General features: G+C 41.5%; 1 protein-coding gene across 1 annotated transcript in view; it reads left to right on the top strand.

Annotated features, from left to right (window-relative positions):
• Nucleotides 1–20,624, top strand: part of LOC114663989 (adenylate cyclase type 2-like) — a 592,666-nt gene extending 572,042 nt beyond the window's left edge. Inside the window, 2 exon segments of the mRNA XM_028817967.2 lie at nucleotides 1,472–1,596; nucleotides 20,267–20,624. Of these exon segments, the coding sequence (XP_028673800.2) occupies nucleotides 1,472–1,596; nucleotides 20,267–20,419 (278 nt within the window). The 3' untranslated portion in view covers nucleotides 20,420–20,624.

Here is a 20,624-nt window from a genome sequence, read left to right as displayed (position 1 = left end):
GGTCACTATAGAACCCTATTACATCAGAGATATTATGATATCATTTTTGCGCAAAAATACAAGATAAAAAAAATTTCTTGACCATCACTACAAACTCTTGAAGTAAGTGGAGTATTCTTTTAAGTAAATGTTTTGAGCATGGGACAGGTGCAATATAAATAAAATGTATTATTATTAAGTGTTCATTTAATGTTTAATTTCATGTTTAATGGTTCATTTTTCTTACATTATAGTAAATGTATGCAAGTGCCGAAAGCCCATAGTCAAGTAACACCATAAAAATGAAATTGAAATGAATTATTAGGAGTACAGTGGAACCTCGGTTCACCACCATAATTCGTTCCAAAACTCTGGTCGTAAACCGCTTTGGTCGTGACCCGAAGTAATTTCCCCCATAGGATTGTATGTAAATACAATGAATCTGTTCCAGACCATATGAACTGTATGTAAATATATATTTTTTTTAAGTTTTTAAGCACAAATATAGTTATTTAAACCATAGAATGCACAGCGTAATAGTAAACTAAATGTAAAAACCTTGAACAACAGAGAAAACTAACACTGCAATAGTTCGCGCTACCAACCGCTGGCTAAAAACACTTTTTTTTTTTTTTTTGAGTTTTAAGCACAGGGGAAAAAATGAACATTTGAAAATATCCGTAATTTAATAAACCACCAAGAAAAGTAACATTGCAACAATGCAGGCTACGAACCGATCGCTGGAAACAGAAGTGAAAACAAAATCAAGCCCAGTGTATTCTTTAACTGCCTTCTCTGCTGTATGCGTCCAGCTCTCTCTCTCTCTCTCTTGCTTGCTGCCTGTGTGTGTGTGTCTCGCTCTCTCTCTCTCTCTCTCTCACTCACTCTCTCTTGTGTGTGTGTGCGTCTGTCTGTCTCTCTCTCACGCTGCCTGTGTGTGTGTGTCTCGCTCTCTCTCTCTCTCTCTCTCTCACTCACTCTCTCTTGTGTGTGTGTGCGTCTGTCTGTCTCTCTCTCACGCTGCCTGTGTGTGTGTGTCTCGCTCTCTCTCTTTCTCTCTCTCTCGCTCGCTGCACAGGAAATGCACAGGGAGAGACTGAACATGTACAAACCGAAAGGGAGACTGGCTTGTTCGTATACCGAGTGTGTGGTCGTGGACCGAGGCAAAAGTTTGGTGAACTTTTTGGTCTTAAACCGATTTGTACGTGTACCGAGACGTTCGTGAACTGAGGTTCCACTGTATCCATTTATTTCAATGATGCTATCCATTTGTTCATTCATGTGCACGTTAACTTATTTTATTTTTAAGATTTTTCTCTGCTCATGGGCTATAAAAGCAGATAAATAAACCTTTGTGTTTTCTTGTCTTTTGTTTATTAAATTTATAGTGACCGCTAGCGGAGCTCAAATTAATCCCATTCTAGAGAAGTCTCTGACCCGGATATTTCATTCGCTGCATGTCTCACATCTTGTGCTTTAATATGCCTGACAGGGATTAATCACGGCCCTGTGATCGCCGGTGTGATCGGAGCGCAGAAGCCGCAGTATGACATCTGGGGAAACACGGTCAACGTTGCAAGTCGGATGGATAGCACTGGGGTGCTTGGAAAAATCCAGGTAAATATTATTTATTGATACTGTTTGGAGCTTGTCAAAGTCAAATCTACCCGAAAAAACCTGATGTGTGGCGTTCTGTTTCATGGTATCACGGTAATGAGCAGGGAGAAGCACAGAGAGTGTTTCACTGCCACCTCCATAGCCCGGGTAGGCGGACAGCTGGCATCTTCAGAATGTTTGATGGAAGGACGGCTTGCCTTTGAATCACCAGCCTGTCCCAAAAAAAGCAAAACTGGGGAGCACACTGAACTTAGGAGAGTGACCCCCCAAAGTCCTTACACACCTGGAATGATAGAGTGGGGTGCAACAGTATTCAGCAAAGAGTCTGAGTCTTTCTATGGATGAGAGATTTCAGTTTTGGATTTTTAATACATTTGCAAATCTTTCTGAAAACATGTGGCCTGAGCACAATTTGGAGTGCCATATCTAAGGCTCTGAGTACTTACAGTGGAATGCAAAAGTATTCAGTCGCCTTGAACGTCATCCTCATTTCCTGCATGACAGAAGAGTTGTCCCCATGTTTATCCATTCAGTATTTTGAATGTGAACTCTTATGTTATAACAATACATTTCCAAAGTCCAAATAAGATATTTTCTGTGGATATTGAGCTGAAGAAGACAACTCCACAGCTCGTGAGTATTCAAGGCCTACACATTCCTACTTTGTTGAGAAGCCTTTTGCTGCAGTAACTGCCCTCGTTCTGTTGGGTATGCAAGTACGTCCCAGTTCTACCCTTGGTTCAGGTGGGATTCTTCTTCTATAGAGACACTTTTGGTTGGTGGGCTGGCACCTCTGGACAGCAGTCTTCAAATTGTGCCACTGATTCTCCATATGGTGAAGAACATGGCTTTGACTTGGCCATTCCAGAACATTCACCTTTCTGATTCTGAGCCATTCCAGTGTCTTCTGTGTTGGCCTTCTGCTGAGGCTCATTGTCGTGTTGAAAGACGAATCTTCTTCCAAACCGACTGTCAAGTTTTCCAGCAATATTATGTGGTGTTTGTGTCCATCCATTGTCCCTGGTTTGTGTAGGCCTTGAATACTCACGAGCTGTGGAGTTTGTCTTCTTCAGCTCAATATCTACAGAAAAAGGTTCATTTGGACTTTGGAAACGTATTGTCACAGCATAAGAGTTCACATTCAAAATACCGAATGGATAAATATGTGGGCAAATCTTTTGTCATGCAGAAAATCAGGACGACTTCCAAGGGTCCTGAATACTTTTGCATGCCACTGTGAAGCGTGAACATGTTGCCTGATCCCACAGCTGCCTGTTTTTAAGACCCAGTGGTCATCATGCGTATTAGAACTGCCAGTTTGAAGCCATAAGAAGAAATCTGCACACAACATAACGCTATCTTTGTCTTTAGCAATGCAATGGAAAACTTAAATTGAAAACTTAAGTGTCCCAACAGGCCGGTGCCTAAAGGGGGAGCTCCACTTTTGAAGGATGGACCTTGCCGGTCCTTTCTAGCGTCATTCACTTTTCTGATCCAATTTTGATGGCCGTTATAAACCGTCCAAATCGAATGGAGCGGAAGTGACAATGAGCCTCAGCAGAAGGCCAAAGTGACACTGGAATGGCTCAGAATCAGAAAGCTGAATGTTCTGGAATGGCCAAGTCAAAGCCATGATCTTCACCATATGGAGAATCAGTGGCACGATTTGAAGACTGCTGTCCAGAGGTGCCAGCCCACCAAACGAGAGGGTCTCCAGAAAGAAGAATGGGGAGGAATCCCACCTGAACACAGGGCAGAACTGGGATGTACTTACATACCCAAAAGAATGAGGGCAGTTACTTCTTGACAAAGTAGGAATGTGTAGGCCTTGAATACTCACAAACTGTGGAGTTTGTCTTCTTCAGCTCAATATCCACAGAAAAAGGTTCATTTGGAAATGTATTGTTATAACAGATTTCACATTCAGAATACTGAATGGATAAATATGTGGGCAAATCTTTTGTCATGCAGAAAATCAGGACAACTTCCAAGGGTCCTGAATACTTTTGCATGCCACTGTGAAGCGTGAACGCGTTGCCTGATCCCACAGCTGCCTGTTTTTAAGCCCCAGTGGTCATCATGCGTATTAGAACTGCCAGTTTGAAGCCGTAACAAGAAATCTGCACACAACATAACGCTATCTTTGTCTTTAGCAATGCAATGGAAAACTTAAATTGAAAACGTAAGTGTCCCAACAGGCCGGTGCCTGGAGGGGGGGGGCTCCACTTTTGAAGGATGGACCTTGCCGGTCCTTTCTAGTGTCATTCACTTTGCTGATCCACTTTTGATGGCCGTTATAAACCATCCAAATCGAACGGAGCGGAAATGATTAGGTTACTTAGGCCAGGAGACAAACAAGAAGCCAAAACCTGAGAATTTCTGGTCAGAAAGAAAGAAATTTCTGTCGTTGAGTGGAAACCTTTTTGTTTGCCACTTTCATGCATCAGCAGGCTTCCCTAAAACTTGGGTACAATCGGACAGTTTTAAGTTAGGGACTACAAAGGGAAAAAATATATATACTGTATATATCCCCTTCCTCCAGTAGCACCATAGTGTTTTAAATTTAACTTTCTATTATGGACCTGACACACTGCAACTATTGGAAAATTACAGCTCAGCGCCCAAAAATCCATCAAGCCCCCCTGGATGCCTTGCTTCTAATTTGAATTGTACTATCATTACATTCATTAACGTTATTAAAGCTTCAAACTCTGGCAAGAAAGAATAAGCCATCAGACGAGCCGCTAATTAGCGCGTCCCTTTGTACCTTCCTTTTATCTGCAAGTGAATTCCTCATTCTCATTTAAGATTTTCTTTCTTAGACCCTCGGCGAAGGGCTAATTGTAAAACTATTGTGCCGTCCTCTAATATCTCGCACGATGGCATGGCAGCTGTCAAAACAGAGGCGAAGTGAAAATATTAATAGCACGATCTGTGCCACGCATATCCTCGTCCCATTTGCTCCTGCTGTGCGTTCTTGGAATTTTGTGAATGATTGTCTTTATCACCTCCGGCTATTCTGGGAGATGGTGCTGTGGTGCTGAATCTACTGAAACAGAGGATCAGGAGATGACGAGAGACAAGAACCGTAGTCAAAAAAAAAAATGGAAGGCAAGGGTCGAAGTACTGTCAAGCAAAATAAATCTGAGCAGCTCCAAACAAAGGGGTGAGACAAAGATGGAGCGTCAAACCGGAAGACCAAAACCTGACACTGAGGTTCTACTGCTGCTAATGAAGGAAGGGCTTCTGTATCTAGTGAGGGATACCCAGAATGCACAGTCGCCAGCATATTTACAGCCCCTCTGTGTTTGTCCTGTTTTATCACATGAATTACAATCTGGAATGAAAATGGATTTTCATTTGGCTTTTACGTTATGGGCCTAACAACATACCGTATATACTCACGTGGTCTTGAAACCCGAAAAAAGCGACACTGGAATGGCTCAGAATCAGAAAGGTGAATGTTCTGCAATGGCCGAGTCAAAGCCCTGATCTTCACCATACTGAGAAACAGTGGCACGATTTGAAAACTGCTGTCCAGAGGCGCCAGCCTTCCAACCGAGAGGGTCTCTCTAAAGAAGCATGTGGATGAATCCCAATGTGCAGAGCTGGGGCGTAATTACATAGCCAACATAATGAGGGCTGTTACTTCTCGACAGAGTAGGAATGCGTAAGCCTTGAATACTCACGAACTGTGGAGTTTGTCTTCTTCAGCTCAATATCTACACAAAATGGTTCATTTGGACTTTGGAAACGTATTGTCACAGCATAAGAGTTCACATTCAAAATACTGAATGGATAAATATGTGGGCAAATCTTTTGTCATGCAGAAAATGAGGACAACTTCCAAGGGTCCTGAATACTGAAGCGTGAAAGTTTTGCCTGACCCCATAGCTGCCAGTTTCTAAGACCCAGTGGTCATCATGCGTATTAGAACTGCCAGTTTGAAGCCATAACACGAAATCTGCACACAACATAACGCTAACTTTGTTTTTAGCAATGCAATGGAAAACTTAAATTCCATAAATTAATGACAAAGTGTCCCAACAGGCCGGTGCCTAAAGGGGGGGCTCCACTTTTGAAGGACGGACCTTGCCGGTCCTTTCTAGCGCCACTCACTTTGCTGATCCACTTTTGATGGCCGTTATAAACCGTCCAGATCGAATGGAGTGGAAGTGACAATGAGCCTCAGCAGAAGGCCAAAGCGACACTGGAATGGCTCAGAATCAGAAAGGTGAATGTTCTGGAATGGCCGAGTCAAAGCCCTGATCTTCTTCCTATTGAGAATCTGTGGCACGATTTGAAGACTGCTGTCCAGAGGTGCCAGCCCACCTAACGAGCGTCATAAAATCAGATCCCGACTTATACGCCTGTTCAAAAATGTGACAGTTAATTTTATTTTTTTTACATCTTTTTGCCTCCTCCAATCTCACATCAGTTTCTCAGATGCATTGAATTTTGTTGCAGCAGCTTAGTTACCAATTTCTTTCGCCACTTCAACAACTTTTAATTTAAAACCAGCTTCATATTTTCTTCTGATCGAACGCCCCATCGTAATAAGGGATGCTCTTACAATAAAGGTGTATGAGGGTGTGAGATACAAGAAACACAAAACAGTGCAAACATCACTTCGGAACATGTCTGGGTATACCGTGTGGACACGTAGACACAATACATAAAATAAAGGCCGTGTGCTCCGTGGTTCCTCTCTCAGGTCAGCGTTAGCATATCATAATCTCTTGGACCAATAGCGCGAGTTTTCCACATTCAACTTATATGACCGACATTATAAAATACCAGAAATTATACGGTAAAATGAACTCCTGACTGATACGCAGGAGAACTTAAACGCGAGTATATACAGTAATTCAAAATTGTTGACATGGAGTTCAAATAAAATTATATATAAAATAAAGTTATAATTTGTAAATACACCACCGGTCAAAAGTTTTAGAACACTTCAGTTTTTCTTCAGATGTAATCAGTTGAAATGAAATGAATGGTCTAAAATGGTGAAAAGGTAAGCAGTAAACTCCCAGAGGTTTAAACTTAAAAGTTTAGGTCAGAAAATCTGAAAAAGAGAAATACCAGAACATTACAAACTAGCTGGCAAATAAAAACAACCTGAAGACCCCCTAGCAGTCAGTTTTACTGCATTGGTGAAGTTGGAAAGGCGTCTGCTAACTCTTGGGTGGAGGATGTGGACCCACCTGTGCTTGCTGCCCCGCTGGCTTTTGTAAGAAGACCCTGGCTGTACCTTATCTTAGGCCAGCATTTCTCAACATTTAAGTATTTGCGATCCGAGTTTTCATAACAGTTTTAATCGCGCCCCCCTAAAGTTTTTTTGAAACCCTAATAAAATGTATTTCTATATGTTTTGATGCCAATACACCACTACAAGTTTAAAATTTCCCTATGAATAGCGAAATTACTCCACATATGGCAACATTCGCGCCCCCTTTTTTGAGAACCGCTGTCTTAGGCATATCATCCTATTAACCTTTGTCTCGAGAAAATGCCTCCAGATAGACGATGGTTGTTAGTGAAAACTTCAAGCCTTGCCCTGCGTTGCTGAGGTGTTGTCGAGCTGCGGTGTTTGCTTCGTTTCGACGTTGTGTCTCTTCATGTGTGTCATTAGCACAACGTCGTCGTTGCGGTGTTTGCCGCACACGTGTCTTTCGTAGTGAAAAGTGAGGGGCAGGCAAGCGCCATCTAGTGGCTGCCGTTGAGCGTGAGGAGAGTGGACTGCTCCACACACACACACACACACACAGGTCTTTCGTTTATATATGTCTAATGGGCCTTCTTCAGGAAACGACCAATAGGTTACAAAGTCTCATCTTGTTGAGAAATGTTTCATTTTAGCTACTTCATTTATGGTATTAATATCAGCAAATGGGAAACATGTGACACTACTGTGATGATTGAGTTGTTTTTTTATACTCCCAGTAATTCAGATTTACCATTTATAACTATTGTTTGAAAGCTTTACATTTTTTCACATTGTTCCATGCTACTATTTTTGTTTTGGTAAGCAGTTTGCACAGGTGTCCCAACTTCTGGCGATTACTTAAAGCCCCTCTTGCCTGTCTTAAAGCAGACTGTGTTGCCACACCCTCTGAACTGCGACTTGGACAATATTCTAGTGATAATGGCAAGAAAACGTCAATTGACAAACGAAATGAGACAGAGCGTTATTACCCTTAGAAGTGTAGGCCTTTCATTTTGAGAGATTGCAAACAACAAAAAAAAAAATCAAAGTACGGTCAGCGAAGTCCAGTGGTCTCAATTAGAAACTGGAGGAGATCTGGCAAAGCCAAAGTGACGAGCCAATCAGAGGACACGTTGCTGAGGGTCATCAGCTTGAATGACAGGCGCCTCACAGCACGACAGCTTCAAGCACAACTTAACAGTGCAGGTCGACAAAAGCAAAGTGTCAGTTTGGACTGAGAAGAGGAGACTTTGTGCAGCAGGTTTGACACGGCGAGTGGCAGATAAGAAGGCCATTCCTTAAAGCAGGGGTCGCCAACCCTGGTCCTGGAGGACCACCATTCTCACCCTTTTCTTAATGAGTGACTTGTTTTTGCTGGTAATTAACTTCTTTTGAATTCATTTTAATTGACTTGTTCTTGAAGACTCAGACCCCTGAATTGTTTCTTTTTCTGTAATTAGCAGCCAAACAATAATGAGATACAAAATGAGCCAAAACAACTGGTGTCCATCATACAGTATCTGAAAATAAAGAACGATGAAGGTCTCAGGAATGTCAATCTGCTCAGGTCCACAAACATTTGAACAGAGCTCTTAGAAAAGAGAAGATCAGCAATTTCAGAAATGTCTGCTAATGCACAACGAGAGCAGCAACACGCCACGGAATTAAAGAACAACAAGACTCGGCGCCTAATTAAGCAGCTGGTTGGAGTTTGAGGCCCTGACTTCGTTGGTCGTCTGTTGGCTCCTTCTGTTTGGGTGCCATTTAAGGAACGAAATGAAGAAATTCAGGGGAACAAATCTTAGACAAGCAATTCAATTAAAATGAATTTAAAAGAAGTTAATTAGCAGAACAAACGGGGCATTCATTTAAAAAAAAGGGTTAGAAATGAACACCTGAAGCCACGGTGGTCCTCCAGGACCCCTGCCTTAAAGGACTAAATGGGGTCTTGAAATACTGGCTGTGGATGCCTGCAGACTGGACAAAGTCTTATGGGCCAATGACTCCCAAATTTGAAATCTTCACTTCATCACGCAGGGTGTCTGTACACCGTTGAGTTGGTGACAGGATGGTCCCTCAGTGTGTGACACCAAATGTCAAACACGGAGGAGGAAGTGTGATGGTCTGCATGGAGGCAGAGTGGGTGACTGGCGTTGTGAATCAAAAGGGCTACCACAGTTTGTCTGTTACATCAGCAAAGGGTGCAGGCTGCTTGAATGAATCAAAAATTTGATGATTCCTTGACTTTTTATTTGCCATTATTTATTTCTTCTATGTCTTGATTTCATGAAACATTAACACATTAATGTTTTTCCATAAAAACTGAGGTGTTCGGGCGGCACAGTGGCGCAGTGGGTAGCGCTGCTGCCTCGCAGTTGGGTGACCTGGGGACCCGGGTTCACTTCCCGGGTCCTCCCTGCGTGGAGTTTGCATGTTCTCCCCGTGTCTGCGTGGGTTTCCTCCGGGCGCTCCGGTTTCCTCCCACAGTCCAAAGACATGCAGGTTAGGTGGATTGGAAATTCTAAATTGGCCCTAGTGTGTGCTTGGTGTGTGGGTGTGTTTGTGTGTGTCCTGCGGTGGGTTGGCACCCTGCCCAGGATTGTTTCCTGTCTTGTGCCCTGTGTTGGCTGGGATTGGCTCCAGCAGACCCCCGTGACCCTGTGTTCGGATTCAGCGGGTTGGACAATGGATGGATGGACTGAGGTGTTCTGAAATGTTTGACTGGCACCGTATATGTAAGAACACTAGCACTCGCTGTTGCCCCTTAAACCCAACAGACAGACACTCGGGACACAAAAGCACCAAGAAGTATTCACCCAACCATCCATTTTCCAACCCGCTGAATCCTAACACAGGGTCACGGGGCTCTGCTGGAGCCAATCCCAGCCAACACAGGGCAAGGCAGGGGAACCAATCCCGGGCAGAGCACCAACCCACCGCAGGAGACACACACCAAGCACACACCCAGGCCAATTTAGAATCGCCAATCCACCTAACCTGCATGTCTTTGGACTGTGGGAGGAAACCCACGCAGACACACACGGGGAGAACATGCAAACTCCATGCAGGGAGGACCCGACCAAGAAGTATTCTTTTAATTATTTCTTCTTTTCCAGTGCCTCCAAAGCACCATAGCCACAATAAACACAATATTCTCTCTCTCCACCACTCCTCCCAGCAAGCTCTGTCCACCTTCTCCTGACTCCGGCTCACTTGCTGGGTCTCCAGCAGTCCTTTATGTACCAGGGTGGTCCACTGTTCGACTGACAACCATCTCCCCGCCATTTTGGAATGCAGGGCAGGTGCTGCCATCTATCGGCAACAAAAAGAATTTTAAGTGAAATCTCGTATGTGCGGGGCAGGTGCTGTGAATTCTCTATGTAATAAACTTAATAAGTTATAGCGTAATAAAAATTGCATAATTAGATGTGGACCACCCTATAGTCCTTGACCCGGAAGTACTTCTCCTCTTCCGTCCCGTTCCGTCTGAACTCTTTAAATCAGCCCGGCAGTACTGTAGGGCTTCTGTCCTCATGACTTCCAAGCACTTCTGGGCTGCAAGGAAAGCCTTGACTCCCCAGGTCCTTTCACAGGTCCCCCTGGCGGCACCCACGGTACCCAACAGGGCTGAGAAACCGGACTCCAAGTCCCAGGATGCCCTGCGGGAATCCGGGGCACCGCTACACTCCAGGGGAGCTGTCATCTAGTGTTTTGGGGGAGGCAGTGTCCTGGAAAAGCTGCCTTCCCCCATCCTTCCATCACAGGGGCGACCCGGCCAGGATGAGCTGCCGGCCGTCCACCACAATAAACAGTACATACAGTGGACCCTTGACTTACAAATTCAATTTGTTCACGAGGGCTGGTTGTAACTCAAGTTGGTTGTAACTCAAGACTATTTTTCCCATAAGAAATAATGGAAATACCCATAATGCGTTCCGAACCTCCCACAGCAACACTTACTTAACCTTTTCATAATAAAAAAGGGTTGTATAATGTGCATAATTTACCAAAACACCAATAATTTTTCTAATGTACTAACCAAAAAGTTATAAAAAGTGCCTAGACTACCATAAATACTGTGAATTTCCCCTTGGGATTAATAAAGTATCTATCTATTATATAGTGCCTTTCATATCTATTTATCTATCTATCTATCTAAACACCAAAGATGATTTTTTACCACCACAATTAAAACACAAAACACCCCTCATCATGCAAATAATCATACGTACAGTTAACAGAATAAATACATGGACACTAAGCTTGGACTCATCTCTACTCAAGATGGTGGCCTTTTCTTTCAAGTGCCATTCTCAGACTATAAATCCATTTTGTTGTCTCTGCAAGTCAAGTGTCTTTATTGTCATAATATTCCTACAACGTATTGCAGCATAGAGTGCTGCAATATGGTGTGTGGACGAGTGCAGTGCATTCCCCCGGTCGGCGGTGCAACATCTATAAAAACACGGGACAAGTACAAGGCAGGTGGAGAACTGTGCTAAACTACAGATCAGTGGCTGCGCCATGACATCTACCCAGATGTACTTTGGAAATACTAACGTAGCACCCTTGGGCCAGTGGTCAAGACCTGTCTGAGGAGGACACGACTGCCAGGAGAAGCTGACACAAAAGCAGCTCCGTGATCGCCATCTTGCAGACACAGCACTTCAGACGCATCTCCTGGCTCCTGGAGTCCATCTGGCTGGGTTTGTGGTCACTAGCGAGTCTCACCGGGCCGGTGGCTTAGTGGGTAGTATGTGGGTTGCCTCTGATGCAGACAGCGGTGGGCAAAGGGACGGAGCAGCCGGGTGAGGCGCCCAAAGTACTCCCTAAGTGCTGTGTGTGTGAAGGCTGGTTTTGGAGCTGCTGTTTTTTTTTTTACCGGCTTTTCTGGTGGTCCTGCTCCTCGGGACATTTGAGGATGTGTGTGAGACAGAATGTGTCTGTGGTTAGTAGAACAGTGCTGTGCCTTGGGATGTTTTTGTGCGATTAATCGTTTTTAACGAGTGTATGTCAACTATGTAGCTTGTAATTGGAGAGTCACTCAAACCGGAGTCAAATTCCTTGTGTGTGTGTGTATACTTGGCTGATAAATCTGATTCTGAAAGAGTGCGCCACCACAGAAAAAAGAGATAGATAGATAGATAGATAGATAGATAGATAGATAGATAGATAGATAGATAGATAGATAGATATATAAGCACTATATAATAGATAGATGTGAAAGGAGCTATAGATAGACAGAAAAGCACTATATAATAGATAGATAGATAGATAGATAGATAGAAAAGCACTATATAATAGATAGATAGATAGATAGATAAGCACTATATAATAGATAGATAGATAGATAGATAGATAGATAGATAGATAGATAGATAGATAGATAGATAGATAGATAGAAAAGCACTATATAATAGATAGATAAGCACTATATAATAGATAGATAGATAGATAGATAGATAAGCACTATATAATAGATAGATAGATAGATAGATAGATAGATAGATAAGAAAGGCACTATATAATAGATAGATACAGTAGATAGATAGAAAAGCACTATATAATAGATAGATACAGTAGATAGATAGAAAAGCACTATATGATAGATAGATAGATAGAAAAGCACTATATGATAGATAGATAGATAGATAGATAGATAGATAGATAGATAGAAAAGCACTATATAATAGATAGATAGAAAAGCACTATATAATAGACAGAAAAGCACTATATAATAGATAGATAGATAGATAGATAGATAAGCACTATATAATAGATAGATAGATAGATAGATAGATAGAAAAGCACTATATGATAGATAGATAGAAAAGCACTATATGATAGATAGATAGAAAAGCACTATATAATAGATACAGTAGATAGATAGAAAAGCACTATATGATAGATAGATAGATAGATAAGCACTATATAATAGATAGATAGATAGATAGATAAGAAAGGCACTATATAATAGATAGATACAGTAGATAGATAGATAGAAAAGCACTATATAATAGATAGATAGATAAGCACTATATAATAGATAGATAGATAGATAAGCACTATATAATAGATAGATAGAAAAGCGCTATATGATAGATAGAAAAATACTATATGATAGATAGATAGATAGATAGATAGATAGATAGATAGATAGATAGATAAGCACTATATAATAGATAGATAGATAGATAAGCACTATATAATAGATAGATAGAAAAGCGCTATATGATAGATAGAAAAATACTATATGATAGATAGATAGATAGATAGATAGATAGATAGATAGATAGATAGATAAGCACTATATAATAGATAGATAGATAGATAAGCACTATATAATAGATAGATAGATAGATAGATAGATAAGCACTATATAATAGATAGATAGATATAGTAGATAGATAGAAAAGCACTATATAATAGATAGATAGATAGATAGATAAGAAAGGCACTATATAATAGATACAGTAGATAGATAGAAAAGCACTATATAATAGATAGATAGAAAAGCACTATATAATAGATAGATACAGTAGATAGATAGAAAAGTACTATATAATAGATAGATAGATAGAAAAGCACTATATAATAGATACAGTAGATAGATAGAAAAACACTATATGATAGATAGATAGAAAAGCACTATATAATAGATAGATAAGCACTATATAATAGATAGATAGATAAGCACTATATAATAGATAGATAGATAGATAAGAAAGGCACTATATAATAGATAGATACAGTAGATAGATAGATAGAAAAGCACTATATAATAGATAGATAGATAAGCACTATATAATAGATAGATAGATAAGCACTATATAATAGATAGATAAGCACTATATAATAGATAGATAGAAAAGCGCTATATGATAGATAGAAAAATACTATATGATAGATAGATAGATAAGCACTATATAATAGATAGATAGATAAGCACTATATAATAGATAGATACAGTAGATAGATAGATAGAAAAGTGCTATATGATAGATAGATAGATAGAAAAGCACTATATAATAGATAGATAGATAGATAAGAAAGGCACTATATAATAGATACAGTAGATAGATAGATAGAAAAGCACTATATAATAGATAGATACAGTAGATAGATAGATAGAAAAGCACTATATAATAGATAGATAGATAGAAAAGCACTATATAATAGATAGATACAGTAGATAGATAGAAAAGCACTATATGATAGATAGCAAAGCACTATATAATAGATAGATAGATAGAAAAGCACTATATAATAGATAGATGTGAAAGGAGCTATAGATAGACAGAAAAGCACTATATAATAGATAGATAGATAGATAAGCACTATATAATAGATAGATAGATAAATAGATAAGAAAGGCACTATATAATAGATACAGTAGATAGATAGATAGAAAAGCACTATATAATAGATAGATAGAAAAGCACTATATAATAGATAGATACAGTAGATAGATAGATAGAAAAGCACTATATAATAGATAGATAGATAGAAAAGCACTATATAATAGATAGATACAGTAGATAGATAGAAAAGCACTATATGATAGATAGAAAAGCACTATATAATAGATAGATAGATAGATAAGCACTATATAATAGATAGATATAGTAGATAGATAGAAAAGCGCTATATGATAGATAGAAAAGCACTATATAATAGATAGATAGATAGATAGATAAGCACTATATAATAGATAGATAGATAGATAGATAGATAGATAGATAGATAGATAAGAAAGGCACTATATAATAGATAGATACAGTAGATAGATAGAAAAGCACTATATGATAGATAGATAGATAGAAAAGCACTATATAATAGATAGATAGAAAAGCACTATATAATAGATAGACAGAAAAGCACTATATAATAGATAGATAGATAGATAGATAGATAGATAGATAGATAAGCACTATATAATAGATACAGTAGATAGATAGATAGAAATGTGCTATATGATAGATAGATAGAAAAGCACTATATAATAGATAGATAGATAGATAGATAGATAAGAAAGGCACTATATAATAGATAGATACAGTAGATAGATAGATAGAAAAGCACTATATAATAGATAGATACAGTAGATAGATAGATAGAAAAGCACTATATAATAGATAGATAGATAGAAAAGCACTATATAATAGATAGATACAGTAGATAGATAGAAAAGCACTATATGATAGATAGAAAAGCACTATATAATAGATAGATAGATAGAAAAGCACTATATAATAGATAGATGTGAAAGGAGCTATAGATAGACAGAAAAGCACTATATAATAGATAGATAGATAGATAGATAAGCACTATATAATAGATAGATAGATAGATAAGCACTATATAATAGATAGATAGATAGATAGAAAAGCACTATATAATAGATAGATAGAAAAGCGCTATATGATAGATAGAAAAACACTATATGATAGATAGATGTGAAATGAGATATAGATAAGCACTATATAATAGATAGATACAGTAGATAGAATCTATCAGTCAGTCCTTCACGATGCTGTATGTTTTGCTTTATAAAGATGTTGGTAATGGAGAGCAGACGAGTCCCACTGATCATTCTGCTGTGTGTTCTGTACGTTGTAGGACCTTTCAGGCACTTCCCAAACCAGACAGTGATGCAGCTGGTCAGAACCTTCTCGATGATGCCCTCGTAGAATGTGATGTGGTAGGCTTGTCCTCTTCAGCCACCGAAGGGAGTGTGGACGCTGCTGCACCTTCTTGGCTATGGAGCTTGTGTTAGTTGACTAAGTAGGGTCAGCTGCCAGGTGCACACCAAGGAATTTGGTGCTCTTCCACAACAGAGCGCTCGATGTTCAGTGATTTGTGGACAGCAGAGGCCATCTCTTTCGCCTCGTCCACATTAAGAGGCAGATTGTTGCACCAGTCAGAACTCCTTGTAGCTCCGCTCTGTAAGCCGACACATCCCCATTGCTCAGGAGACCCATCATCGTTGTGTTATCCACTAACTTAATGATGGTGTTCGAGCTGTGAGTCGGCAGTGTATTCTGGGTTAAGGCAACTGAAAACATTTCAAATTGAGCTATGGAGTAACAGAGGCAGTTCCTCAGCTTGGTGCTCTCATGGTGCTCTGAGAAATTCCAACTTATACTAATATGGTTTGTCTTCTTCTTCCTCTTCTATGTGGGGTCAATCTGCTTGATCAACCTTCTCCATACAGTTCATTTCCTGCACGTTCTCGCCAGTCAAGCCCTTTTCCTTCAGATTTTCTTTGACTTTATCCATCCACCTCTACTTTGACCTCCCTCACTTTTATTTCCCCTGGACTTCCACTCCCATCACTCTTTTGCTCACATTTTCATTGGTTCTCCTCATCATACATCCACACACTTCAACCAGCTTATCTAACTGTGGACTGTTGAAGATCTTCTTCTTCATTTTTCCCCATTTCTATAAAGGGTTGATGTGCTTGATCAACCTTCTCCAAACAGCTCAGTCCTGCAGCTCCACGCCAGTCAGGCCCTTTGCTTCATCCATCCACCTCTACATTGGCCTCCCTCACTTTCTTTTCCCCTTTCACTCCTGTCACTCTTTTGGTCCCATGTATTCATTGTTTCTCCTCATCGCATATCCTACCACTTCATCCTCCTTTCCTGGACTTTTGTAGATCTCTCTTCCACTTTTGTTCTACCTCTGGTTGTCTCATTTCTAACTCCACACATCCATCTCAACCTTCTCATTTCTACCACGTCCACCACCTTCTCCAGCTTTGCTGTCTTTACTGTTCATGTCTTGGCTCCATACATCATTGCTGGTCTTACCACTGCGCTTCAACCCTTAACTACTTGCGCTGCTGTATTTTGTATACCAATCTCAGTTATTTTTGTCAAATGTCCTTTTACTTGAACCTCCAGGCAGCATCCACCATCTCTCCTCAGCTTGATTCTCTACAGGTAGCGTGACGCAGTGGTGTCCCTCCAGTGTGCCCCCGGCCAGTTTAATGAGTGGCTGCATGGTTGCCAGTTCTATATGGTGCATTTGGTACACTGCATGGGTACTGACGTACGTGTGATGACGATGAGATGTTCTTCTTTGTCTGCAAAGAACATTCAACAACTGAAGTGAAATGTGACCCACGTGCGAATCCTGCAGTGGAGGAAAGTGGAACCAGTGATAAATGAGCACTGGAGAAGTGGATCAGGTTTATGTTCAGATGGTCCTAGACCAGGGGTCCTGGAGGGCCACAGTGGCTGCAGGTTTTCATTCTAAGCCTTTTCTTAATTGGTGACCAGTTTGTGCTGCTAATTAACTTCTTTTCCATTCAGTTCAATTGAATTGCTTGTTCCTCTGAATTTCTTCATTTCTTTCCTTAAATGAAGACCACCTAAGTCAGGGCCTCAAACTCCAACCAGCTGCTTAATTAGGTGCCGAGTCTTGTTCTTTAATTCCATGGCTTGTTGTTGTTCTCATTGTGTCACAGCAGACATTTCTCTTTTCTGAGAGCTCCGTTCAAATGTTTAGTGGACCTGAGCAGATCAACATTCCTGAGACATTCACCTTTCTCTATTTTCAGATGTTGTGTGATGGACACCAGTTGTTTTGGCTCATTTTGTATCTCATTATTGTTTGGCTGCTAATTACGGAAAAAGAAACAATTCAGGGGTCTGGGTCTTCAAGAAGAAGTCAATTCAAATGAATTCAAAAGGAGTTAATTAGCAGCAAAAACCGGTCACTAATTATGAAAAGAGTGAGAATGGTGGTCCTCCATTCTCCTTGGCTGCTCCTGTTTTGGCTCATTTTGTATCTCGTTATGTCAGTCAGTCATTATCCAACCCGCTATATCCTAACTACAGGGTCACCGGGGGTCTGCTGGAGCCAATCCCACCCAACTCAGGAACAAACCTCGGGCAGGACGCCAGCCCACCACAGGGCACACACACACACACACCAGGGACAATTTAGGATCACCAATGCACCTGACCTGCATGTCTTTGGACTGTGGGAGGAAACCCACGCAGACACGGGGAGAACATGCAAACTCCAGGTCTCCTTACTGCGAGGCAGCAGCGCTAGCACCGTGCCACCCTCTTTTCTAAGACTTCTGGTCAAATGTTTTGTGGACCTGAGCAGATCGACATTCCTGAGACCTCCATCTTCCTTTATTTTCAGATATTGTATGATGGACACAGTTTGCTGTCTTGGCTCATTTTGTATCTCGTTATTGTTAAGGAAAAAGAAACAATTAAGGGGTCCGAGTCTTCAACAACAGCAACAGCAGCTCAATTAAAATGAATGCAAAAGGAATAAATTAGCAACAAAACAATTACAAACTAATTAACTCTTTCAGGGCTGATGTTGACTTTTGTCAAAATTCAGGAGCAGAGGACGATAATCGGCTGTAAACTGCAACAAAACTCGCCCTTATGTTTTAGTTCGGCTCTCTTTGCTTGAAGTAAAGTTATGTAGCTTTGTTGATTTGACCTCGATCCCCCGCACATGAATGAGTAGTAAAGAGTAAACCGCCTCTAACATGGCATCGCCATCTGGTGACTAAAGCAAACTACTCCATGGACGTTTTACGTGTTATCGCTGAATCAGGCTTGGAGTTTGATGCAAGTGATCTGGAGATGGATATCGAAAATGAAAGTGAGGTGCCAGCATCAGCCTATCGGGCCCCAGCTGATCATCGTCTGAACTCGTTCGTGTAGCTGATGCGCCTACAGCAGGACAGGGGTGTCGAACTCCGGTCCTGGAGGGCCGCAATGGTTGCAGGTTTTCATTGTAACCACCTTCTTAATTAGTGACCTGTTTTGCTGCTAATTAACTTTTGCCTTAGTTTTAATTAACTCGGCTCAGACCCTTTAGTTCTTTCTTTTTCCTTAATTAGCAGCCGAACAATAATGTGACACAAAATGAACAAACAGGCGACCAAATAAGCACATTATCTGAACATAAAGAAAGGTGATGGTCTCGGTAAAGCTGATCTCTCAGGTCTGTAATCAGAAACAGAAAATCAACAGTTTGGGAAATGTCTGCTGTGGAAGAACGAGAGCCATGGAATTAAACAACGGGTTTAGTTAACGGCCAGAACTGGCTTCTCATTAAGGAACTGGTTGGAGTTTGAAGCCCCAATTTAGCTGGACATCTGTCGGCTCGTTTCACATCTCATTTTTGTTTGGCTGCCATTTAATGAAGAAAAGAATCAATTGAGAGGACTGAATCCTTAAAAACAGGGCTATTAAGATGAAGGGAAAAGGAGATAATTAGCAGTGAGAACTGGGCCACTGTTAGAATGAAAACCTGCAGCCACTGCGGCCCTCCAGGCCTGGAGTTCGACACCCGTGGCCTAGGAGGACCACCACTTATGGTGACAAGCGGTACAAACCATATTGCATCTCACTGCACCTGCTGTGTGAAGACAGAGAGGTAGCCAGCCGGCCCGCCATGCATTCCTGCTGACCAGAGATGGCGGACAGGCGCCAACAGCAGCCACAGCGTGTAGCAACAGACGTTTCATGTCGACTTCATGTGTGGCGCTCGGTGCGTTGTGTGCTTTTCAGAAAACTGAGTTTTTTGGAAAAAATATTCAGCCCTCAAAGAGTTAAGAATAGGATTAGAATGAAAACCTGCAGCTATGGCGGCCCACCAGGACCGGAGCTGGGGACCCCCTGTCCTAGACTGTGACATACTATTCAGTAATATGGTATTAAGTTACATTAGAAACTCGTACAATTTAAAATTATTGCAATAGTTTGTACCTCACAACATGCATACTGTGGCAAAGGCGCTTTATTGGCGCCGACCCGACACAAACTGACACCGGAGGTGCGTGTAAAACGAACCAAAACACCTGTGGGCCCGTCTTCAGTGTGAACCCCACAGACATAACTCAGTCCCCAAACACACACAGAAAAGTCACCCCAATCATTCTCCTCCCAGGGCGTCTTCGTCTTCATCCTCCTCCCGACTCTGGCGCCCTGAGAAGTGTCTGCAGGCTCCTCTTATAGCCCACCCGGAAGTGCTGCAGGTGCTCGTCGACCAACTTCTGGGGGTGGCTGCGCCCCACCCGATGGGCACGTTAAGCTGTACGGCGCCATGCAGCTCCCCTGGCAGAGGCCCCCGACACAACCCATGTCTCCCATGGCTGCTCCCCCGTATCCAGTGACAAAGGGGGGTCCCGGCCATTTTCACACTGGTGCGTGAAGTACTAATGAGGTGAGCGATGCTGCGGTTCCCTTTAATCTTCATGTCTTTGTTCTCGACTGATACCTCAGAAGGCATTTAAAGTCCAAATTGGGGTGTAACCTGCTGTGTTAGATGACCAGGACTCGCCTCCATGTTAAGTGATGTTGATTCCAGAAGCCCCCTCAGACCTCCTCATTACTGCCTTGTGTGTAAAATGGTTTTCGGAGAACAACTCCTGGGTGACGGCCTTCCATTGTTGTTTTTTTTGTTTTTTTGAAGGTAACGGAGGAAACCAGCAAGATTCTGCAGAACCTGGGATACATGTGTACATGCCGAGGAATCATCAACGTCAAAGGAAAAGGAGAACTGAAGACCTACTTTGTCCACACAGAGATGACCAGGTCACTTTCACAAGGCAACGTAGTGTCCTGAGGGTCACACGTGCCCACCGTATCTGGCCAGATGTCCCAGAGACTAGCCCGCCATCTGTAAATTACTTCGCTCTGTCCTTAGATGCACGAATTTCAGCTATGTTGTGCCAGTGGTATCTTACACCGAGAGGGGGCCCGGATTCGAAGACAAAGACGTAGACAACAACAACAGTTTTGTATGGCAAAGGTTTACAGAGGGTGGGGGG

This window comes from Erpetoichthys calabaricus, chromosome 13, assembly GCF_900747795.2.
Source record: "Erpetoichthys calabaricus chromosome 13, fErpCal1.3, whole genome shotgun sequence".
NCBI classification, from domain to species: domain Eukaryota; kingdom Metazoa; phylum Chordata; class Cladistia; order Polypteriformes; family Polypteridae; genus Erpetoichthys; species Erpetoichthys calabaricus.
The sequence above is the reverse complement of the archived record's forward strand: the minus strand, read 5'-3'. Positions and strand labels throughout refer to the sequence as shown.